At 36.8% G+C, this 26170-nt stretch overlaps 2 protein-coding genes across 5 annotated transcripts in view; one reads left to right on the top strand and one right to left on the bottom strand.

Moving 5' to 3' along the window:
* LOC590682 (cilia- and flagella-associated protein 43) overlaps positions 1–3584 on the bottom strand; it is a 30934-nt gene extending 27350 nt beyond the window's left edge. For both annotated transcript variants that reach the window (XM_030985315.1, XM_030985317.1), the window contains exons 1-4: positions 3448–3584; positions 1352–1605; positions 746–842; positions 12–179 (exon numbers count right to left, since the gene is read on the bottom strand). In XM_030985315.1, the coding sequence (XP_030841175.1) occupies positions 12–179; positions 746–842; positions 1352–1605; positions 3448–3476 (548 nt within the window). In that variant the 5' untranslated portion in view covers positions 3477–3584. The remainder of the gene's footprint in view (positions 1–11; positions 180–745; positions 843–1351; positions 1606–3447) is intronic.
* A 3809-nt stretch (positions 3585–7393) lies between these two features.
* LOC593129 (cytosolic purine 5'-nucleotidase) overlaps positions 7394–26170 on the top strand; it is a 30299-nt gene continuing 11522 nt past the window's right edge. The window contains exons 1-8 of one of the 3 annotated variants that reach the window (XM_030985312.1): positions 7394–7827; positions 11975–12131; positions 16832–17013; positions 20940–21016; positions 21834–21914; positions 22361–22511; positions 22955–23106; positions 24676–24755. In XM_030985312.1, coding sequence (XP_030841172.1) covers positions 12031–12131; positions 16832–17013; positions 20940–21016; positions 21834–21914; positions 22361–22511; positions 22955–23106; positions 24676–24755 — 824 coding nt within the window. In that variant the 5' untranslated portion in view covers positions 7394–7827; positions 11975–12030. Of the gene's footprint in view, positions 7828–11974; positions 12132–13341; positions 13501–14959; positions 15359–16831; positions 17014–20939; positions 21017–21833; positions 21915–22360; positions 22512–22954; positions 23107–24675; positions 24756–26170 lie in introns of those variants that run through there. The other 2 variants (XM_030985314.1, XM_030985313.1) reach the window with 2 other exon arrangements.

Genomic DNA, 26170 nt, shown 5'->3' with positions numbered 1-26170 from the left:
CATCTACATACCTTGAAGTCATATGATACATGGTATCAGCTTGTTCAATGGTCCATACACAGAGCTGTTTAGGTCCTACTACACACAGCTTATGCCAGTCTGTTGGGTTGAAGGATACCTGAGTAGCAGTCAAGCCATTCATCATCTCCGTACACAACAGCTGTCCAGTCTCCCAATTCCTATTGGAACATATTTAATTCAATCCATTTAGATTCCAACTTTTTATTTTTAAAAAAAATTGTAAAAATAAATTAATCAAAAACATGCAATATTGCATACATAAAACATTTATATGTCATAAACATAATATGATGCCAGAATGATTCAGGGCACAGTTGTGAAAACAACAAGATTTGTCAAGACAGCTTCCCTGAATAGCAATAGGAGAAAGAAAACAAATGCTGAGCTTTGGCATGAAATATGTTATTAAAAAGACTATTCTTTTTAACAAGGTACTAGTAAGGACAGAACTAGAAAGCACACATCACCTGCTTTAGCAACTACCTGTCTGCATAAGCATACTTATTATTGCCTTAAAATCTCTGCACTTTGTATCCTCCGGTGAACTATGAAATTCCATAGAATACCAAACAAGTTTAACAAATTCTGCAAATTAACACTGCTCTCTCATGAAGTTTACTGATGATCTCATCATTTTCCCTACAAACAAAAAAACTTTCAAGGATTCACAGGATTCCTTCATATTGAACACTGTAATAATAGAATTGATGAACATATTACTTACCATAGAAATACAGAGAACTCTGGAATCCCTGAGCAGCTCACCATATATGGATGTGTGTAGGAGAGAGCTATGGCTGAGTATTCCAACTTTGCTCCCCCTGCAAAAACAAGCGAATGAATGAATAATATTTATCCTGTTTAACTTAACAGCACCCCAATAAGATTATTCAAATCAATGAAGGTCACACTAGTGATGGCCGTGAATCACTATCTATTCAAAATTAGTTTGAACACTAAAATCCATTCTTTGAGACTCATGTACGTCCTACTATGTTCTCACTGCCATTATGACCATATCCTAAAAGAATTCTGGTTTTGAGGGGCTTCCAATATATAATACCCAAATCTCAAATCATATTGGATGCTACCAACACATCGTAGGAGCAAAGCTACATGTACATCAGGCAGAAGTCATAATAATCATTTAAGTTGTGTACGTCTCTTGCCTAAAGTATAAAATTACTACAAAATTACTAGAGCACCTCATACGGATTGGCTTAAAATTTTCATATTTGTAATGAAAACTGTTTTATCCAAGAGGCCCTAATGCAGTACACAAATGTGTACCTACTGTAGAAGATTTCCTTTAGAGATACACAGGTCATACCTTTGCACTCAGCTCTCTTGACGAGAGATGGATAGGAATAGACAAAGATCCTTGGATTGAGGCACATCTCCGAGAAGGCTATCAGATGCTGCGTTCCGTTGACAGCGAGGGCGCCGACTCCATCTCCAGGAGACGGAAAGACGGTCTCCTTGTTATTGGTGATGTCAATGAACTTGATGTTGTTTCCACACAAATGACAGAGTGTGTTCTTATTGACAAAGCTTGCCTGTGAGCCATTGTAACCCTGTGCCCATCTATAAAAGAAAAGAAAAGAAAAAGACAACAATAAGGTCTAGAAAGAAAAGCAAGATGAATATAAGAGACTTTTTATATAATCTATAACAAAATACAGTCCCTTTCATTCCAACAAGAATTATTTACAAAAATAGACATGGTACTTTGTTGTTGATATTGTTGTTGTGCTTCTGCATATCTTGTCAAATATTTATATTAGTATTTAGAGGGCAATATTTAGTGCATTCAAGGGGTCAATTATTGTGAAATCTGCTTACCATGATACATATAGCATTGCATATTTGAAGAAATAAAGCCTGGAGCACTTTCGACAATTATGCAGTACATTTATATCTACATTTTATAGAGGATCAACTACTGTTCTTTAAAAAAAAATGCATGATTGACGAAGGGCAAACATGCAGTGAGAATGCAGCAGGAAAAAGCAAGAGAATGTAATTAACCCCCTTGCCAATAATCAGGTGTGTTTTCATTTTCCATAATTTTTTCCGCCAGACAGCTTCAGAAAATGTATAACCAAGATAAATAAAAATTGTCATAATACACTAACTTATATTATTATTAGCCTTCTTTTAGCCTTAGAAAATATTGTTGTTGTTGTTTTAGATTAAAGCCATATTTGTGAATATTTACGCCATAGTGGATAGCTTAATTAACCTTAGCATGGTGTCTGAGCTAGAGCTACCGAGTGTGAAATACATATGCATTAGTCTAGTAGATTATAGTTATACCCGCTGTCACCATGCGCTGAGCAGAGTCATGCCTCCCCATTTTGCTGATTCAAAACAGGGGAGAAGGGTATTTTCAAACTGTGATCGTAGATACGTTATCCCTTGGGGCTAGCGAAGGGGCTAGCAAAAAAACAAGCGCATAGATACATTCCTTACATCTGAGACTACTTATGCCTCAGGGGCTCATGCAGTTCACAAAAGTGTGAAATCTTGGAGCTACGATGAAAACAATGTTTAAATCGCTGTTTAGATCGAGATATTTTTTAGAGTTCCGAGATGATGAGCCTTGAAATCAACTGTCCAGATACGTGTCTAGATGCAGGGCTGTCAACTTTGGGGAACTGCTTCAAGTTTTTTTTTGCTCAACAGGGAAGGGGGGGGGGGTGTTGAGTAAGAAAAAACAAATTGAAGTGCTCACTACCTCCCCCCCCCCCCCCCCCCCCCCCCCCCCCCCCCCCCCCCCGTTGAGCAAAAAAAAAAACTTACGATACAAGTACGCTGGTTCATTTTACACGTTTGACGGGATAGTTTTTCATAAACCGTGAAATTACGGGAGAGCGGGAGGAAGGGCGTGATGGCGCGAGTCTCCCGCTACGAGTTGATGGGATGGCGGGAGAATGAGCTGGTGGCTTGAGACTCCCTCCAAATGCGGGAGGGTTGATAGCCCTGCGTGTACCCAAGTCGCAACCTGTCCGAACACACAATGTCCAGGTCTACAAATCCAATTAGATCTATAGATCTAGGCCTAGAATTGTTCCGGTTGTTTTCATTTTGGGTTTTTAATGTTTTGTTTTTTGTTTGTTTTGTTTGTTGTTCTGGCTTAGATTTTGGACATTTTGGCAGAATAATCTTTAGTTTAGAATGTAATGAATGATATAACATTAAGCACTAGCGGAATATGAAATAAATCATTGTTCATCCCAAGTCAAAAATTAGTTGCGGAAAGTATAATACTATGGGCTCTCGATCTCCAGCATAAAACTTGACAGTACGCTGAGCTGACACCACATTCAACACATGCATTCACACAGTCAATTAACTGCAGCTGCGTGCACCCACAGCAAAAGCAAGCGCTTCTCAGACTCAGCTCGTTCCTTTTGCAATACTCACTTGACGTCTAATGTTCCAAATGAATCCATTTTCTATTAAGAAATACGTCTTACGGAAACAAATATCATCTGTGAATTTTAATTGACCGTAAGTTTTATACTCCGAACATTAATCAGATTCAAGAAGTTTCGCTTCTCGTTGCTATGCCAAAGGTTACGGTCGGCACGCGCGAATTTACGGTAACGTTCGCAGGTTTATTGACGGACGCGTATGGATATCCGACTTTTTGCCGGATATAATGCATCCCCTGCCTTGGGAATTAAAGGGCCATTGGCTTGCACGTTGAAACAGAGGCGAAATTAGGGGCACCGGTGCGGAGCAACGTTTTCAGTAGTTGGAGCATTGGCACGTCCGAATTTTGAAGGAGACTCAGGAGAGCGGATGCACAGAGGAGGCGCTCTGGGTGATGGCAGGGGGGCACACTCAGTGCCCCTCTCCAACTTGTTCATGTCCCCCAAAATCCTGACGTGCCTTAAATTAATTAATTGTTTAACCAACAAAATGCACCTATTTTACTGTAGATAAGTTTCCCTTTTTCTTTCGAATAAGTGCCCCTTCCCCTTTTTATAAGTGCCTCTTTTCACTTTTGATTAGTGCCCCTTTTCAGGTTTGAGATTTGCTCCTGTTCACATCTTCTGAAGTGTCACTTTTATTTTGACACGTCCATTTTCCTGTAATTGCCTCGTCACCTTTCTAATATAAGTGACTGGCCAGCCCTTTTCCTGTTATAAGTGCATGCCCCCTTCTCATGCATCATTTTTAATTCTAATAAGTGCCCCTATCTGAATTTGGCCCCCTTTACAAGTGCAATAAGTGCAATTTTCCCCCTCAAATAAGAGCCCCACTTTTATATGAGAAGTGCACTTGTATTATGGATGACTCTCTTATTTTGACACGTGCTCCTTTTTCCTATCTAATACATGCCATTTTCCCTTCTGATAAGTGTTCACTTTTCTATTATAATAAGTGCTCTTTCCCTCCGCTTATCATAAATGCCCTTTGTTGCTTTCTTTTCAAATAGGATAAATTAATTTCGTTAACATTATAATTTACCATGACTTTATTTCTACTCTACGCTAAAAATTTACAACCTAACTTCTTATAAACCTCATGCCCTTTTGAACTTCGTAGAATGCCCTTTGCTCAAGAATATAAAGGTTTAGACGATGAATGATTATTCCAATTCACAACAAACACATCACCAAATGTCATTCATTGTATACTTTTTTTTTAAGAAGTAAGAGACATCAGCCTACGTGCTGTGACAAGCTCTTTTTATCACCCCTCATTCTTCCTGAAACAATAGGTTCATGATAATCTTCTTAACAATAATTTCTGCCCCTGAACACAAAATTTTCTCAGATTTCCCAAAAACTCTCTTGCTACGCTCGTTCGCATTCCTATTCATCTTAAAGACTGTCAATACTCCTGGGTCGAAAGGGATTAGACCACACAGCGAGGTCACTGACAGGTGGCTATCTCATTAACTCAGCTCTCAACTAACATCAGAAAAAGAGGATCATGGGGGACCAACAGGCACCGATTGGGGAAGTTTTCTAAATAGAGGGAGCAAGTAGCTACAAGGTAGGACAGTGGGGCTTTAAAGGTCTCAATCACTTTGTCATAACGTGACTGTGCTTAATACCACATCAGGATTGGTTATTTCATATAATAATAGGATCACTATAATCTGTCACAATGCGACCTTTTTAAATTAACTGCATAATATGGTGCTCAAGCAATATTTGGATCAATCTTGAAGATCATCCGTGATAATGTATTAATTACAATGTACGGGTATATAACAACGTCTAATTTTTTTTTTTGTCGCTTTAAAGGTTTTCTTGTAGGTGCCCTTTTTCCAGAATGTGCCCTTTTTTGTTGGTGCCCCCTCCTTTGACGGACGTTTCACCGCCTCTTGAGAATCTATACACAAATCCTGTTAGAAAATATTGATGCAACATCCAATATATATACTTTTTTTATTACTTTCTAGAATGATGCATTATTTTTTAATGAATCTGACCAGAAGCTCCGTAGATTAAAGACATCCGGGCAACAAAAGAAAGAAAAAAGTTGAAAGAGAAAAAAAGAGGACGACAGGGATAAGTGGAAAGGAACATTACGTGAAGGGTGACATATTAATGCTCATGTCCTCCGTGCTCCGGTCGTGGCGCTCAACTTACCCTATAGTAGTCATAGCCGAAAGGCCAAAAATATATATCTTGCATTTCGCATGTTTACACCTGAGTGGAGATAGTGGCAAATGTGGATTAATGTTTTCCCAAAGGACGTATTGCGGGGCTAGCTCTGATTTGAATCCTTTAACTTTGGATTAAGAGTCAAGAGAATAAACCGCTATACCAGTATTTAGGTTAGCCTTGCATGACTAGCATCAATCTCAAAGTGAACACTTCCTTCTTTTCCGCTAGTCCATTGGTTGACTTCAATACAACTTATATATGTCCACCTGCTAGGCTGAAACATCAATATAAGTCAGTTCATGTCATTATGAAAGTTCAATATATATTGCATAATATATAAGTCGATTTATGTCACTTCATCAATCTACCAATTTACTCGACTTTATTTACATTTTTCTTTATTTTGCTTTGTATAAATCACATATCTTTTGTTCGCGCTTTCGTTTTTAATTTAAAAGTTGTTATTATAATTACCATGCATTTTCTTATGTTTTTATTTCATGTTGTATTTAGTTCATATAGAAGCACACCTCTGTGGCTTTGAATACGCTTCTTTTAAAAAGAAAACAGTTGGTGTTGGTGTTACCAAGGACTATCCAGTATCCAGCCTCTCATGGGGGCAGTATAGTCCTTGTTGTTTGTTATAATAGTTATCTATTATTAGTATATTGTTCTGGTTAGTTGAGCAGAGATTGTTACAAGATACGACTTCAATAGATTGTTATATGCACTTATTTTAAGTTACAGTTACTGTTATCAACCTTATACTCGTTGTAAGATTTGTTGTTACTACACTCATCGTGTTTATACTCCCTATATATCTATGTAACATGTGTTTGATGGACCTCTGCCTTGTGCAGCTGATTCTGAAATAAAGTTCTGAATTGAATTGAATTGATATTAAAGCACTTATTGCATATGAATTTAAGGGGAAGGTTGAATTCTGGGAAGAGGTGAAAAATATTTTGTGAGCGTTATCATTCTTATTATGCAAGTGTGGAAGAACACCAGATAAGACAAGTTCCCTGAAAAGCATGGCACATAAATGCCTTCATATTCTAAATATGTCATGTAACATCGTAAAACTCCATGGCAGGATTTTTACGCCACGTGTTCGTGTAGTCCCATATACATCTTTATGTGTACAGTGTTTGTAACTAATTTCTTATCATTTTGAAGTTTCCAGAACCTTGCAATATACACACAAATTCTTATATGCTAGATGATCAACCTTTTCTGGTCGATTCCACGTCGTTTCTTTCACAATGCAATCGCATGACTAGAACTCAACTTCATCTTTAATACTTCAACAGTACTTTCCAATGCCTTCTCGGAGAGTGCGACGCCCCCGGTGTAGTAGCCCCCCCCCCCCCCCCCCTCCCCCAGGAATGGCTACACGGTGGCTACGCCATGCAGTCCGCTATGGGAGAAAAAAATGAAGATCGAGGATAGGTCGAGGGAGAAGTGGGGAACTCTAGCCAACTATAACACGTCAAAAGGAAGGGTTGTCTCTGAGTACAAACATAGTTGCTGTTTGTAATCTGTATACTTTGTATCAATGTGGAAAAAAGGAGGAGGGGCTAATTGACTGCACAGATCTAGATGGTTTACGAAATCGTAGCACGCGCGCATATGATATCCGTGAGATTCGGAAAACCGGAAAACGGATATGCTGACGCCTTGCTCTACACGTACAAGGCATAGCCTTAGACCTACTCAAATAACCGTATATCCGTTTAAAATTGATAACGGCCAGCTGTTTTCTATTGTTACACGTACAGATTTACTGCGTACCCTGGCCTTGATTACGACCTTTAAATCTTGTTAGTTTATTGAGTTGGGGGAAAGTTATATTCTTGTTACATTACATTTGTATTCAATTCATATTTCAAGTGGTATAACGACGCATTTTCCTCGTCCTGGACCAGAGATCTGATCTTGCATCTTGGATTTGAAAGTTAGAGTGTGACCAACCGGTCGAGCAGAGCCCGAGAGCCAAAGGTGAAGGAAGGCCACGGACGAGGCGAGGGCAAGGAGGAGCTGAAGTTAGACCATTGTTGACAGACAAAACAACTGGCACGCGATCGACTACTACTGCTGACGCGTCAGCTGTTCATCGCCAGTCAGACAAAAGAGGAAATCGTTTCGCCGTGACAGTACTATACTTCAAAAATAGGTAAGAAATCTAATTTAATGTCAAGTTTGGCTAACAAAGATCTGCTGCACATGATTTGACACTTCACTGTCACTTTGTCAGTCACATTTAGTCTACTTCTAGTTTTGCCAGAGATATTAATTATTAGATCTAGACCTATGTGTGTTTCGAATCCTCGGCTTAGAAGTTGGAGGTGGTGTAACAATTTTCAAATGCTTTGTAATATTGTTTTACAGGAATTTTTGTTAAGACTTGATTAGACTAAATGTAGATCTAGTCTTGTCAATATGATACCTAGACTCTACTGATACTGAGATAGTATGTGTGATGAGGCCAGGTCACCCGGATGTCCAGATGTCCACTGTCCAAAGTGTGACTTTGGGGACATTTCAAAAGTTATTGGCCCGAAATTTACACAGGAAGTTTAAATTATTACCCCATGGTAAATGGTTTAAATTTTCATTTACATCCCATCCCATGGTCTAAAATTAACCCAATATTAAGGTATGCCTATAAATTTGCGCTAATTTTAATCCATGGGTTTATGTAGATCAGGGTTTAAACTGGCCCCTAAATTTACAATTGTAAACCTTGATCCTTTGTGAATTGGGGCTTAAGAAATATGATATTGATCCAGGATTTCTCATATTTTACACATATTTTATTTCGAATGAATTACTTTATTACCAAATGAACCGCGGAATTTAGAACATAATTTGGTGCAACTAAAAAGTCTGCAGTAGATCTAGACCCTATAAAAGTTAAACTAGACTAGACTCTACATAATTCTTTTTTTAAGAAAAAACAACAACATAATGTTAAGGTTTAAACCTCTTCAAGTTCCATAGTTTTGTAATAAAGAGTAGTATAGATAAAAATACTTATCTTTTTATATATATAATGTACATGTAGTCTATGTAAAACATGAAACCAGAATTATGAAATAGAGTACTGCCTACCGGTAAGCTTTTGCAGGATCGAGCCACCACTGTTAACCGCATACATTGTGTACCATACTCATTTCAGTTTGAGCCTTTAAAACATGTTATGGGGGAAAATGTTTGGTATATGACTTAAATTTGATTCACTGAGGTACATGTAGGCCTTTGTTGTATGTTGTCTATTTTCTTTACACAGTTATTTCAGAGTTTCTAACTGGTTGAGAAGATGGTGATCCTGAGTACACTGTAAATTTAATTTGAATGAATGAAAATTCAAACCTAAAGTGTCTTTGTTTATTGTTAATAAAAACAATATATGTTGAACATTTATCAACCATCAATCTACATGTAAAATGTAAAGGTATAAATAAAGTGGTAGAGTTAGAGTATACTATTTTATTCTGCATCATATCCAAGTATGCAAACCGAACTCAATATTATTATTGTTTTCATTATCTATGATTTATTTACTATGTACTGTTTATATCTGGATTCATTTAAAAGTGTTTAAGCATATAATTATATTTTTTATGTCTATGGAATTATTTTTACCTTGTAAATTCACTTGTATCAGCCATGTCCATCTTTGAAAATAATACATGTACATGTAGTGTGTCAGTCATTGGGATGTACACAATGTACTTTAATAAACCACAAAGACTAATTAGAAACATCCGTAATATACAGTACATGCATATGCAGGCATGTACACTGTACCTACATGTACATGTACCGCTAGTCGTGTACCGTAGGTTTTAAATCTTTGATTTTCAATTTAGAATGGTACTATACAAATTGTCTGTATAGTTTTAGATCTGGATTGGTGCCCTTGAATGTAACAGTCCATTGCCTCCAGTATACTTGTTCGGACGTGCATACAGAGCTCAAACTTTTAGTTTTACGTAATTGTACGTGTAGGTTGCATCACATCTGTTTCACAGTCCACTATTGATTATCCAGCAAACAGCTGATTAGAGTAAATAATCCTCTCAAAGCACTCATGCAAATCAGTCAAGCATGTGGGAGCCATTTCATTGGTCCATACTACCCATTGATCTCTATGATTATCCCCCCCCCCCCCCCCCCCAATCTCAAACAATGCATAGTACACGCCCACTGAACCCAAATTCTACCGATTTGTAGTCTGCTTGCACAGGTCTTTGTACAGGTACTTTGTGTATCTTTCAAAAGTTTGAGATACCGGTAAGCTTATAGTTTTGTCCAATTTTATATTACTGCTCCTGATTATGGAGTTTGACCTTATGATTGGAAATCCATTGTCTAATTAAATACTGGGAGCCCTGTCAATCTTCATGTAGATACAATACATGTACTGTACACTGTACAGTATGTACATGTAGAGTATCTGCTTGGAAAAAAAGCTCTATGACATGTGTATTGTGTAATGTTATTTTTTCAGGTTTTTAATTAAAGTGAATCATAACAGGTTTTGGTCTTAATGTAAGGGCTTCTATGTACATGTAGCTACTAGCTATACTACATGTTTACTCAAATAATATGAACTTTCAAATATTATTTCTTCAAAGAGATAACTTGCAATTTTTATACATTTTCAGTGACCATTAAAATGTCTTGTAGAACCCAAGTCTAACTTGAGTAACATGTATGTGCGAGACCTACGTGTCAGGTTTTATATATATATCTATTATTTTTTTCAACTTCATAACCATTTTAAAGAGAAGGTTGAGTTCTGGGAAGAGGTGAACAATAATTTGTGAGCGTTATCATTCTTATTATGCAAGTGTGGAAGAACATCAGATAAGACATGTTCCCTGAAAAGCATGGCTCTTCAAATGCCTTTATATTCTAAATATGTCATGTAACTCGTAAAACTCGGGGGGGGGGGTAGGTTTTTTACGCCACGTATTCGTGTAGTCCCGTATACATCTTTCTGTGTACAGTGTTTGTAACTTTACCAAGACTTGGCCAAATTTCTTTATCATTTTGATGATTCCAGAACCTTGCAATACACACAAATTCTTATATGCTAGATGATCAACCTTTTCTGGTCGATTTCACTCCGTTTCTTTCACAATGCATTCGCATGACCATAACTCAATTTTATCTTTAATTGTACTGTAGCTACACATGAAATGTTAGGTAAAGGCTTTTGAGGTTTATTTTATATGTTTTAGCCATACACAGATTATTTCTTTAGGTGTTTGGTACACTTTAAGATGAAGTCCACCCTAATAATAAATTGGTTTTTAATAAAGGCAGACAAATTAGAGGTCTCAAACAATTTAGTGAAATTTTGAGCAAAATCCAGTTAAAAAATAGGAAAGTAGTGAATTCCTAAAGTTGTCAAAGTTCAGTAAAACACAAATTGGCAACACTGACATATAAAAATGTTCTTAAGGGAAAATAATGATTTTTGAAGTTTTTTAAGTACAGGGAAAATGGGAGGGGAGCTTGCAAGAATACATCACAAAGTTGCCAATCTAATGCTGGATAGCACCTTCAAAAGTTCATAATTTTATTATTATCAATTGTTGTTTTTTCTCAACATTTGATAGGCCTTTTTCTATCTTACTTCTGCTTCTATTAAAACCAACTTAATATCAAGGTGGACTTCCCCTGTAATCTTTGAGAAGAGATGATCTACATACAGCCTGTTTTACGTACTTCATTGTTTGTATATGATGTGAGTCAAAAATGAACTACTGGTGCATTGTTTTTAATACCGGTAGGTCAAATATTCTTGAACATTAAAAATTGTCATTCTTAAATCATACTATGTAAGACACATACATACAAGTAGAACAAGGACATGATAGGATAGAGTATACATGTAGATCAACTACCAGTATTGTTGTTTATCAGATAAATAAGACCTACAAACTCCAAAGAGCAAACTCCACATATTGGATAATGATAACTAGTACTATTGACTTAATTCATTTAAATTTGGCATTGCCTAGAAGGCCTAAGCCACCAACAACTTGTTCGTAAAATTTCTTAGATTTAAACAGTTCACAAGTGATACATGTGCTGTAGCAAGACTGCGAGACACCAATTTATTTCCTGTTCAATTATCAATATAAGTAAGTATTAACACTTTCTGTGCTGGATACAACATTCAAATTCTTCGGCAGGTTTTGCCAATGTACATGTAGAATGAAAGGGGTTTAAAGTTTTATTTTTTTAGATTAAAAAAACGTATTCCGGTATATCATGATTTTTTTTCTTTCTTTTTTCAATGACAGGTCAAACGTGCTCAATCAGTGTAGACTGTATAGGTCTTGAAAATCAACAGGGGTTGATGTCTGAGAAAGGCCAAGGCATTCCTGAAATAAGAGAATATCTGTGTGACCAGTCTAACAGCATGCCCGGTGAGGATCAACACGGCATGATGAATTATAGGTAAGTTTGATTAAAATAGATTTTAATAAACTCATGGCAATATGAAGAGAAAAAAAATACGACACCTTGAGTTATGCTTATATTGTACACGGACTGGGGGAAATTGTTGGCTACAATTGTACACCATGTTCCAATTAAATATATAATGCCATGATTTCAGTAGTTGTAACAGGTATTGCAACTGTTTATTGATAACAAGTTTTATGAAAGAGGGCACAGGTTAAAGCATGAAGGATCAAGGCTTTAATTCACATGTACATGTCTTGTCGCAAGTACACTGTTTCTCTAAAATCTTTAATAAATTCTTAATTAGAAGTACATGCAGTGTGTGTTGCAGAGTTTTTAAAAAAGCTTAAAGGTAAAGAATTTTTTTGGAAATGCCCCCCCCCCCCCTCTCAAAAAATGAAATGGAACCTCTTATTAGCAATCATATGAAAGAATATGTTTTGACTAATACAAATTTTGCCCAGAAACCGCCTACTAATTGACATGTATTTGGTAAATTATTACATCTATTTGGACCGGATAGATATCGCGCGCGTAGTCCCGTATACATCTTTCTGTTGACAGTGCTTGTAACTTTACCAAGACTGGGCCAAATTTTTTATCATTTTGTGATTCCAGAACCTTGCAGTACACACCTACATTTGTATATGTAGATGAACAACCTTTTCTGATCGATTCCACAACGTTTCTTTCACAATGCAATCGCATGACTAGAACTGATCTTTACCTCTATGATCTAGTGCATGTACATGTACATGTGAATCTACATATTCTCTTATTAAAACAAAGTCCCATGCTTCCTAATATTTGATGTTTATCCTTAATATTAAACATGTACCTCCAGTACATTCTATCCATGGTTTGTGGTTTGTGCATGCAAATTACATGTGTACGCAAATTACAAGTGTATACACAATGTAGAGTACTTTAAAAATCAATAGAGCTAAACTGTTCAGACTGTCACTGTCGGACAAGTCAATAGGCTCGAACACAATACCCTTAATCCAAGAATGCATTTGAATTGTACATGTAGGCCCAACTGACGATCAGCACTCGTGCATGGTGTATCGTGGAAGACTGAGCTCAAGAAATATTATAATACATATCCAGGCACTGAGAAAATGCCCTGGAAAATCATTTGACTTGGCCATCATACAGTACATCCATACATGTAACTGCATATCATAGCCGACAACAACAACAGGGGCATTATTATCGCAGTCCTGGTGCTGTTCATAGGTGTGACCGTGTGCATTTGATGTTGTTATTGTGATCTTCACCTGAATTGTTGGAGAGAAATGGACGACACCCCAAAGAGAAGAAGAGTGGACAAACCAGACGATCTGGTGTTTGGCAGATGGCGGTAAGGTCCATCTACAGTGAAATTGATCTTGATGCCGAATGGATGAGAGCAAAAGTGTGTGTGGCTGCAAGTAGTGTGTATTGGTTGATTGAGGAAGTAATTTAAGTGTGTGGGCGATGCGAGATGAAACCGTGCAGTGGTTCCCCAATTCCCTGCTTATACATGTAAATGAGCTGTGAGTTGCCTCCTTGATGGTGTTACATCATTCCATATTGTATTCATTCCAAATGTAGTAGAAATGGAGACAAAAGATTGAATTGTCATAACAGGGGAGGGTACATTTTACTGAACATGCACACTGTATGTTTGTGATTTATAATATTAAGACGTTGTATGCTATAGACAGTGTACATGTACATGTAACAGCCACAGGTTGGTTTCTTTAAAGTTTCCAATAACATACCAGCATGATGAATACAGAGAGGAATATTGACCACAATAACGGCAGATGATGCATAGAAAATTACCTACACCATGTACAGTGTACATGTACATGTACATGTAGGCCTATGTGTACTTTGAAATTAGAGTAATATATACTGTTAACGTCCTTTGGCAAGATGTTAATCTGTGTTTGCCACACTGTATATATTCCAAATGCAGTAGAAATGTAGTCAAAATATTTGCCACCCAGGTGAGGTACAGGTGTACATGTACCTGGTATGCCACTGGTAGGATCATTCCTTGAAATGCGTGCGCTGACATTATATCAAAATTCACTACATGTATATACAAGAACATATTATTTTTATTATTATTAATGATCCAACAATGCAATTAGTTGTGTGTAATTGGGCTTCTACAGATGTGTATCAATCAGATTTGAAATTTACATTTGGGGACCAACCTTCAACATCAACCAACTGATGTGAGTCGGTCTTGAACTGGGGTCCGCCTGAGTCAGGTACATGTACAGTAGGCGAAGACAGATCTGAAGCTGTCCGTAACACAGAGATTACCCCTATATAGACCAACTCACATTTCCCTAGGAGCATGGGCACAGTACCTGTACATTGAAATCCAAATGCTTGAATTTAGAGAAAATCATAATCATTAAGTAAACAAGTTATTAGGAGTTACGTAACCCTCCCCCGACCCATGTGGTTTATCGTTTGATATCTGAGTGAGGCTCGTCTTGCTTGTGATCAAGACAATATTGTGCTAATTCTATTCCTAGATCTAGACCAGCTATGACTGTTTTACCATGAACCTGGTTTTACGAACCTGCACAAATGTTTTGATACCGTAGTTGGAATAACCGCAAATGTTCCGATGATAGTATATGACCTGGTTTGGAGGAAGTGAGATTAGGGGATTGCTTCCTATTACATGTTACCCTTTCATGTCGGTGGATTTAAGAATTAGCACTCTCAGACTTGTATTCAAATGAAGGACTTCCTGACTGGTTGGTCATTGGTTGATTCAGAGAGGAAAAGTTTAACTCCTGCAGGTTCAGCCATACATATTGGAGCAGTGATTACTCTTGGCAAGTTGGCAGCTAAATTGGTTGGGTATAAATAGCTTTGACAGGCTGGAAGCAGTGGCTTCCTGGACATTTGCGCATATTATCAGCAAGAATCAAGACCGATTTTAGTTGACTCGATCTGGAGCGGTATAAAGTCGACTTCTCGTATTCCTTGTGGACTCTATAACTGGGGCTTTAATACGATTTATCATTCAATCACTGGGAATCTGAAAATTGAAGCCTTTCGTCTCTTGTTCTCACTACTCTGTTGTTCAGATATTAATACAAGGATTAGTTTTTGATAATCATGTCTGGAATAAGTGTTTATGTGAACGGGCATCTGCAGGTGAATCAAAATGGTGCATGTGAACGGCCACGAGCAAATACCTTCAGGTAATGTGTACTACTGCAGCAATTTGTGTTGTCAAGATTTTGGAGCTGGATTGAAACCTGCTTTCTGTAGAAATTTTCTCATTAACCTATTGTTCAAAAGTCAAAACAAGACATTCTCAAGTATACTGTACATGTACCAAGGAGATGATCTCCCTGCATGTACGGTACATGTACATGCATACATGTACTACTGGGATGTTTGACTTTACACACAATTCTTTTGCCCAGTATGTAAATGTATAATACTGATAAAAAGGGAAATCTGTTTTGAAGGAAAATCCTTGACGAGTATGTCTTTCTGGTAGCAAGTTGATATACCCAGATATTTTTCTCCCCTAGATGAAATAAATGGATAATAGACTGAATGTCGTACAGGACATGCATTCTGCACAGAAAAATTTCCATAAAGAGGAGAAAAGAAAGATGTCCTATAAGTTATACCCCCCCCCCAAAAAAAAAAGAGAAAGAAAGGAGGAATCAAATACTGTACATGTACAAGAACATGTACAATTATCAATATTGCTACATGTAGTGTGTCTTTTTATTAAAGCTTGTAGTATTCAAATATTCAAAAGTCTGTACAATACAGGTATATGGCCAGCATGTACAATGAACATTACAACATGAGCAGTTCAGCTGTGATTTGCAAAATTAATCAAAAAATTGTACTCTGCCTACAGTACTGTACGTACACATTGTATTCTAGCATGCGAAGTGAAATGTACAAACAATTGGTGTTCATGCATGCATAGCAGGTATGTGTTTGGAAATAATTTCCATTGTGTTGTAATCACTGGGCAAACAGATCTCAGTTAACAATGAGGTGAACTTTGCCTGGAAGAGATAAGGAATTGTTTGATATTATGCTTCAGCAGAATAGAATCAAGAAACTATTAAAATTGAATTTCTCTTTTAAGAAGAAATGAGGAATGAAGAACGGTGGCATATCATCTGACATGTGAAAAAGGAAAGGGGAAAGGCACTTGGGAGAAGAAAAGATATTAATAATATTGTTGCACATGACGGACAGTAGACTTATCTGCGACGACTGTACATCACGATCTACTGACCAAACTGCCAATTTGAGAATCGCATCGACTTACAATGAATATGTAATTATTTCACATTCTAAAGATGCATAACTTAATTTCTTATTATTGGTCCGATTTATTTAAGACTTTTGTCATTCTGTTTCACTTTTTTTTTCTGCTTTCATACAAACAAAGTTATTACAAGGGGTTAGATTGCCCTTAGATGCGCACATGTAAATCCAGGTTTACTTTAGATGTTCATATGTTGGAAAAAAACCTCTGTTGATTCTCCTTTTCTTCCTTTTTTATTGCTATTCATAAATACATGTACTGGTGCTACATGTACGTGCATTTGTAAGTTGTGCATTTGTACCATCCTGCATCCTGCTGATATATAATTATGTGTTTTATTCTTCTTCTTCTTCTTTGTTTTGGTTCATAGTGGAGCACCGAGCACAGACTCTGGTATAAACCATGAAGGTGGAGATGGGGTGGATTACCTGAGCTCTCCGGCTAATGTCAAGAAGTATCGCAGAGAAGCTCACAAGAGGGTCTTTGTCAACAGGAGTCTCAGCATGGAGAAAATCAAATTCTTTGGATTCGATATGGACTACACTCTAGCAAGTAAGTTTGACAACATGGCCAGGGGGGTGTTTCACAAAGATCCTAAATCGAACTAAACTCGAAGTTGAACTTAAACATTATGGAGAGCCATTTGTAGCCTTAAAATAAATGAATGTTCAACAGCAAAAATTTAAGTATTTTTGACTTTTCATAAATTCCACATCAAGAACATGAAATCTCCTTGATAATAGAAAATATAAATGATTTGAATCAAAATTGTATGCCTTTTAAAATAACTTTTTCAAAATATTTTCAAAGATGCTAACAGCTTTCCATTATTGTTAAGTCCAACTTAGAGTTACAGTGTAAGTTCGACGTAGGATCTTTGTGAAACACCCTCCTGGTCATATGCCTGTAGACATAAAATGTACATCTCTTAAGATTTTAAAGGGGATTGAAATGAAACTAACATTACATGTAGTTAATAAAGTAATGATCTTATTCAAAATTGTCAGCCAGTTTTAAAAAAATGAAATCACTCCTATTAAATCATCAGCTGATGTTTTGGGTATTTCTTTTTCTTTAATACATGTCCATGCAAAATGTGTAGTAATGACAAGGATCAAGAGAGTACATTGAACATGTATTTCATTCGGTACGAGCGGGAAGGGAGTAAATTTCTATGTACCGGTATACAGTATTCTTAAACACAAAGGTAATTAATGCCCTTCTGGCTCTGAACATACGATTTGTACACTTTATTCTTAGTGACCAACAAAACATGTATAAGAGGGCTTGATGTTAACAATGGTCTGGTACACATGAGCCCCATATTGTAATTTCAGACCCCTCCCCTCGAATATAATAATAATGAAGAAAAAAATAATTAAGTAAATTAAAAAAATTATCAAAGATATAATAAAATACAAGAATAAATCCAATTGACTGTTTATCTGTGTAGAAATAATCCCAAAATGGTGCAATAAAGGTTAACAATTCAATCTTTATAATGACCTTTCAAGAAATAATCTTTTTCTATCTTGTAATGACATCCTAATGTATTGTCAAAAGTCCAAAAAGAGCCAGTATTGATGGCATTATGGTGTATCAGTTGATTTGAACTCCACTCAGGCTTCAGTTTATTTATCTGACCAGCTGTTTGGCATGAGCAAGAGACCTGGACGAACTTCTATTGCAGTACCGTAGTCTACATGTGCAGACTCACTTTATGTAGTATCTCTGCTGTTTTGTAGTTGTGACAGTACGAGATTTTCTTTTTATAGAGTTTTATTGTTTAGGCCGTTTGCTTATAAATGTAATCACCATGTTTGAACAAAAATTGACACTTCCTATTTTCTCAGAGGGTCATTATGGGGTTCCTTGCGCAACCAACGTATCCCCTATTTGTATCAAGCCTCGCTTTACATGTACATTGTATAAAGTTCAAATGCCTGAACTAACATGCTCATGACATCAGTGGCTGTAATAATGTTTACCGAATAAACTTGTAGGTCTACAGATGTCAAGTCTCAATTGTTCTACCGTCATATTATATTTCTGTTTGAGGGAGCATCTGGAACGCTTTCTGTGAGATCTACCGATGTAGCCTGACAGTGATACCATATGTGCTATTTGAAACAATGCACTGCCATGACCCCTATCAGGAATGATAACACTGTTGATACATTGCGTGCTGATTGATTAGCAAACAATGGGGTGTCATCCCTGGATGTGCAGAGTGTTCAAAGGCAATGTTAGTGAACTATTAATGTATTTATTCAGTACTTACCTCAATGTGCTCCAAGCTGATACCAATCCATGCAGAGCTACCCCTCCCTCATCAGGCGTGTCCCCAAAACGGGTCTCTGCAAGGTAACCCAGATTCCTTCAGAGGAACAAGATTGGTCTTCTTCTTCTTTTTTTTTTAGGAGTGTCTTTCCACTGCAGGATCAAGATGCTATGTACATGTAGGCATTATGCATAAAGAACATGCAGGATGTTGCAGACGGTGGTCTCATATTGTACACTTATATTTATATCCAGACCCCAATATACAAAAATGAGTATGTAATCCTAAAACCTGTCCTACTGAACTCCCTTTAATATCAATTAGACTGGGCTTCCTCCCCCTTTCGATCACCCCCCCCCCCCCTCTCCCCCCACCCATCTACATGTATCTGTAGGCAGTATTATCAACGTTTCTTCTTTTGAACTCTAGTAATACATAATGTACACATGACATTCATAGCATGAAGGCCTGCATGTACATTTCAACTTGAAATGACATCATAGTATTGCCCCATTCAGACAGAGAAATCTTATATCTTACAGGAACATGTATCGCAATCTCATGGAAAACAAATGTAACAATCACCCTAACACTTTTTTCTTTAGGTGTTACAGGTTCCATATCACTACACTGTAATTCACAATACATGTACATGTACATGTATTAGCTTCAAATATACAAAGAAATATTTAAATGTACATGTACTCCCCGTCAATATAAAAAAGACTGGTTAAGTATATATTTACAATGTAAACTAGTTGACACGCCCATACGGGCTCACATAGAAAAGGCCACTGACCAGACCAAAGTCCAACCTCCATTGTACATACAGGTGTACTGTAGGTTCTGTTTGTGCGCTTTTATTTTACTTTATCCTTTATTTTTGTTATACTCCTTAATAATTGTTAACCTGCATGTACAGCTGTACATGTTCATGAAATGCCTGATAGTAGATAGTTGAGGTCGATCTTATTGAATCTACATGTAGCTACATTGTAAATCCAATGTATACTGTACACAAATAATTTTATTCCAGTGATTGGTCCATTTTAAATCATGACCCCTTAAAGTAAAGAAAACATGTGAATTAGCAGATGGCATATCCTACACTGAATCTAGAAATATAGCCCTTCCCCTTCCATTTTTCCAACTTATCCAGCGTTGTTATTGATTCAGTTTCAGTTTGAGGACTTATTTTGCTTGTTGTAGTCATCCTCACTGTACATTTTGGGCAAGCTGTTAGTTTTACACAACTACAGTATAAAAGGGTTTATAAATGATTAAATGTACTTGAAAATTGAATTGAATTTACAATAAATAATGAAGCAGGCCAATCGTGGTTCCCACAGTTTACCCACGTATAAATTAGTGTATGATGCACGGATAGTGGATTATTCAAGAGATGTAGGACGAGGTATGATTGCAATGTGAAATATGATTGGATAACAAATCTCTATGCATGATGCCATCAGCAAACTGTGCAAGCAATGCAGTAACCTGATCTTTGTTTGTCAGCCTTCAACTCTATCTACGTTCACCTCTACAATGCCCTGAACTACTTGTGTACTTTGTATTGTTCTGTAATTGTTTTATATAGTCTACACACTTAGGAGCAGTTTAGAATTTTAAAAATGGGCTGTTGTATCACCTTGACCACATCAGCCAAAAAAACCATATTACATGTAAAACCTGGATGGAGAGTGGAAGATGCAGATTAATGTCTTGCCAAAGGATATTGGTGACAAGCTGGGATTTGAACCCTCAACCTTTGGACTGAGCTCTAGAGTCAAGTAAATGAACCACTACACCATTATGCCTCCACAAGTCATGATTCCCTAATATATGTACAATTGTATGTTAATAGCGAGATGGAGGGAGAGTGGTGTATGTCGGCACACTTTGATTTGCCTCTGTCAGTCTCCATTCGTCATCTTACATCAAAGTCATTAACCAAAGGCAGGGCTATTTCATTAGGTGAAATGATGATTGATGGCAGGAGCTACATGTAGGACAATACTGTATATTCCTGCTGTGCAAGATGCACAACCTCTCTGTACATCTATTGTCTGTGCAGTCTCTCAGACTCTCACATCATAATAATCTCTCTCTCTCTCTTCCTCTCTCTCTCCCTTTCTTTATATCTCCCTTTCTTTCTCTCTCTCTTTTCCTCCTTCTCTCTATCTTCCTCTCTCTTCAGTGTACAAGTCTCCCCAGTACGAGCAGCTTGGCTTTGAACTGATTGTCAAGCGTATGGTTGCCATTGGATACCCTCAGGTAAACAAGCCTTCTTTCACTGCATCTATTTCCTTTTACAATCTGGTACAAGGACATGCTGATTATGTAGGCATTGGAAACTAATTTATCATATTTCCAATATACAGGTATACTCTGCTTATAAATGTTAAATGAGGAGGATATAGTAAATATGCAAATGGACATTTGTATACACTGTAGGACGGGGAAGGGTGGGGGAGGGGGGAGGTGTGTCTGGACACTTAACAAGTAAAGTTAAGTAAAGTTAAAGTTAAATAAGCAAAAAAAATGCACTGACCATCATACATATTCGTCTTTCACAATATTGTCCAACATAAGTCTTAAAAGATGTATAGAATATTGCATGTTAACTTCATCAAATTGCTGTTTTAAATCAACTGTCCGGATACACAACCTATCAGGACACACACAACATCTTGGTATACTTTTGGTGAAGATATATTAAAAGATTGCATTGTTATTATCATCTTTTATGACATATGACATTTTATCATAAAAACAGAAAATAGAAATTTATTTGAATGAACATGAGGAAAATGGATTTGTCTCATTTGAAAAAATATCTACACAAGACATTCTTTACACAAAGATTCTACATGTAATGATAATAATAAAAACGTTACTTATAAAGCACTTACCACCGAAGTCTCTAAGCGCTACATGTACATGTAGGTATCTCTCAATATATGTAAAAAATTTGAAGAAATGTGACAAATTTATTTTAGAAAGCTAACATCAATAGGCAGTGAATATTTTTGACTTGGCAATTTCATTGTAAATTTGTTGTACAAACATTGATTTCTTGTTTTATTTCCAGGATCTGTACAACTTTGAATATGATCCATGCTTTCCTATCAGAGGTCTTGTCTTTGACAAGGTTTATGGAAACCTACTTAAGGTGAGGACACAATGTCTATAAATTACCTAAGCAGCTATATTGTATCATTTTTATTTATTTTGTGATTATATTTTATTACCATTATAAAGAAGTATATGTACATAAGTTCTTAGATTTCAATGTGAGTGTTAATTTTTAAAAAATTGTATTGCATATTAGAAACAACCTGTAGAATACAAGTAGTTCCTGCTTATTAAATATCATGCTTTATTATCAAACACTTGATATTTTCTAACCCCACCCCCCCCCCTGATTTTCTGTAGAGTATAGTCATGAAGTTTGTTTTATAACTGTGCATGTACAGTACATCCAATAGTTTGAGGAATATACATAATAAGATTACATTTCATAATGACACTTTCATGTGCAAATGTGCATGTTCATGAAATTGATAAAGTACTCTTTATCTGATTTAAAATATGATTGATAAATCTCTCAATCTTCAGATTGACACATATGGCAATATCCTGGTATGTGTACATGGCTTCAAGTTCCTTACTTCAGCAGAGATTGCAGAGCAGTACCCAAACAAGTTCATTGCCCTCAGAACAGAACAGGATCGTCTGTACGTCCTCAATACGCTCTTCAACCTGCCAGGTAAAGGAAGACTTGTTTGCAAATACCCATTGAAGATAATCAGAGCCCCACTGCACTACTTACATGTATAGCTACTTGCACCCTCTATATAGCAAACAATGCTTAATCGGTGACCATTGGTCCCCTTGATCCTCTTTTTCTTATGTTAATTGAGAGCTCATTTGATGAGATAACCACATGTCAGTGACCATGCAGGGAAGTCTAATCCCTCCCGGCCAAACTAGTGTAGTGGGGCTTTAACAGTGTTGGTCTTGCTTTTGCATTGTGAAAGTGTGATATTGTCCAGAAGCTATTGGGTAAGACTAAGTATTGCTTTTCCACTTGGGAAAGAGGAAATAATGAGATAATGATCCACATTTATCAGAACTCATTGTTCTATTTTGAGAATAAAATATTTTCTTCAACTTTTGTCTGATGATATTTCTTTGGTTTGCCCTATGTAGAAACCTACCTCATCGCCTGCTTGGTGAACTATTTCTCAACTCAGCCAGACTTTGTGGACGGTGACAAGGGGGTGAGGAAAGGCGATCTCTTCATGTCTTGGGAGAGTATCTTCTCTGATGTCAGGAACACCGTTGACTGGGTTCATCTCAAGGTAAGAATAACATTACACCTGTATCTGTCTTAACTCATTGAATGCTAAATTCTTTCATTCCCAAAGGCTTACTTAATGGACCACCCATTTCCTGTTGGTTAAAAAGAGAATCGTAGTTCATTTTCTTTGGATAAACAAATAATTGAATTGTTCCATGATGTTTGGTCAATTTTTACAACATGAGAAGTGAAAAATCATTTCTCCTGTCAAATCAACGACATTTGCTACAAAAATAATTTGAGCATAGAAGACATACATTGTAGCCATTTATGTCAAGAAGTTCTTGAGCTTCATGATGTTTCAAAACTCTTGACCTGAATTTAGCATAATGCATTGTGAATATGATGTCCATGATACTCTGGTAAAAGAAAAGAAAGAAAAGGAAAAGAAATTTGTAGTGAGTAACTTAAACATAAATGATTCTGGCAGGACATAGCATGAAAGTCTTAAGCACTTGATTTAATCTTCCATCTGTAATGGAAGAGCTCATACCAGAGTAACATGAATGTTGTCATATGTGTTTGCCCCAATGACAAAGAATGACCGAAATGTAAATTAAATTCTTCCTAGTTCCTACCTTGCCCGTCTTTAAACTTTGCTTTTTCTCTACTCTTTATTTGTGCATGTATGTGCCCCTCTTTCCCTTCCACAAATTTTAACAGGACAAAAAGACAAACATTTTGGTTGCTTAATTTGTAAAGGAAACCTCACCCCAAAGAATATGTGTAGGTATGTTGAAAGATAGATATATTCCTGCCTATTGAAGTACAATATTCCTTACAAAAATGTACAAGAGATATATAAATGAAGAAATTTTGGGCATGATGTAAAGCCTTTAATAGCATGCGTGGACGCAGCTATTTTTGTGGTAATGTGTCGTACCAGGCAAACTTGTACATGTATTATGCACCAAGCTTTAGTTGGATTGAATTTTTAATTCAATTACAAAAAACTTTCTTTTCAATGAGGGAACATGATAGCTGATGAGGTAAAAATTATATTTGTAGAAAAATATAGCAGGGGAACAATTGTATCTCATTAATTTAAAAATACTTAAACATAGCAGTTGACAAAGCTATTTCATTTATATGAACCCTTCACCTCAGAAAATTGTAGTACAAAAGATAATATCAGGTGAATGGAACAATTCCTTACAGCAGACTTTGGAAGGAAGTATCCTCGGATAGTACGTCACGTTATCAAGAAAATGGCGATGCCCATGTTGTGCTAAGAATATCCTACTTTGTACCTTTCTCATACACTTTGGTTGGGAATCTTGTAGATTAATAGGCAAAAATACAATAAATCTATCAGAATAACTAAAGTTATTTCTTGGGGTGAGGTTTCCTTTAAAAAAATTGAATGGATAAAACGCAGGCAAACTAATCATTGGTTCCAGCTGATCTATGGAGTTCTTTGCTCAGTCAGCTTCCTGTCATTTTTCTTTGTACTCATTTAGTCAGATAGCTTTACTCATTCATCCATTATTATCATAACTATTGCACCTATTTCATCATATCATTATGTGAACTAAAGATGAAAAGCTTTTGACTGTTGTTCTTTCATCAGGGTTCCCTCAAGGATAAAACGGTAGAGAATCCTGAAGAGTACATCATCAAGGACCCAAGATTACCCATGCTTCTACAAAGGTGAGGGCAGCAGACTGGACCGACCACTCCGTCTTCTACGCAACCTTTTCGCTTTTACTCTCCAAGTTTTCTTCTTCTTTTTCTTTTTGTTTGTTTAGCGTATCTTAGTTCAGTATCAGACACTAAAGACTATTCAGGCAAGCCAACTGGTCTATTGATACCATTACCTTATAGGCAGCTAGCTATCAGGGAACTGTTCCGTTGTTCTCTCAACTGCACCATGCACTTTCTGGACAATCGGTAACCATGTTCCCTGCACCTCATTCAGTTCAACCTATAGCTGTAGCCGCAGATGACATCAAGCTCTTGAAGAGGTGCTTAGGTGCAGGTACAGGTGCTCAAAGCATGATCAGACGCAGGCTTTGGTGTTTCCTAGTGGCAACCTGCAGGGGAAATGGTATCAATAGTTTGTGTGCCTCGCCTTTAAAGTCATTGTACACTTGTGTGTTCCACATTTTCTATGAAGAACATAGAAAGGACTTACCCCTAAGCTGATGGTGTCTTTAGATGGAAGACTCGTCGCCGGTCTAAAGATTAATAAAGCTCTTAGCGGGCAAGGTTGCTGTGTTTTCCATCACCTTATCTCTCATCTTCTCAGGGCTAAGACCCAGGTCTGAACTGCTCTCTTGGATGAGGATAGCGACAATACATGTAAATGGGTTGGTCAAAGCAGCCCCGGCACTTTAAGAAAACAGGGCGCACCTGTTCACAATAGTATCACAGGTCCTCAAATTCATGTAGTAGTGAACTTTCTTGTCGAAAACTGTGGTTGCATGTTTATATCCGCTTTAGGGACCTCATGCATGTTTCCCATTAAATCTTTTTCTTATTGAAACATGAATGAAGCAAAACCTGGATACAATCTGATTCTGCTTTATGTCCCCTCAACTCTTTCTAAGGAAGAGACCAGGGCCCCATTGCATAAAACTTAGCATTGGTGATGACTTTGCCATTAATAATAACTTCCATGGAAACCTTGATTTGATTCGCTTTTGGGTGCTGTTACTATGGTAGTTAATATTGATGTCAAAGTTACCATCGATGGTTGGTAAGTTTTGATACAACGGGGCCCAGTTAACTATTAAATGCATTCAAATTTCATGCATGCATTACTTAAGTTACTGTTGGCAACCCAATACCTTGTTGATGTTTGTCTGACATAGCAACAATTATTGTATGATCCATGAAGATACTACTTCATATGTTGTGTAGTATAAGTACCAGCAAAAATATTAAAAAGTTGTTGCATGTAACAGTTTTTGACTTTAATTCAGTAATTACTATTCTGGGCATTTGGTAAGGATCATCGATTCATTGGCATCTGACTGTACTCATTTTGAACAAATACAATTTCCTGTACATGTGTAACCTTTAAATGGGAAGTCCACCCTGATATTAAGTTGCTTCTAATAGAA

This window comes from Strongylocentrotus purpuratus, unplaced genomic scaffold (assembly GCF_000002235.5).
Source record: "Strongylocentrotus purpuratus isolate Spur 01 unplaced genomic scaffold, Spur_5.0 spur5_scaffold_15, whole genome shotgun sequence".
In the NCBI taxonomy this organism is placed as follows: Eukaryota; Metazoa; Echinodermata; class Echinoidea; order Camarodonta; family Strongylocentrotidae; genus Strongylocentrotus; species Strongylocentrotus purpuratus.
This window is presented reverse-complemented; position numbering and strand designations above follow the sequence as displayed.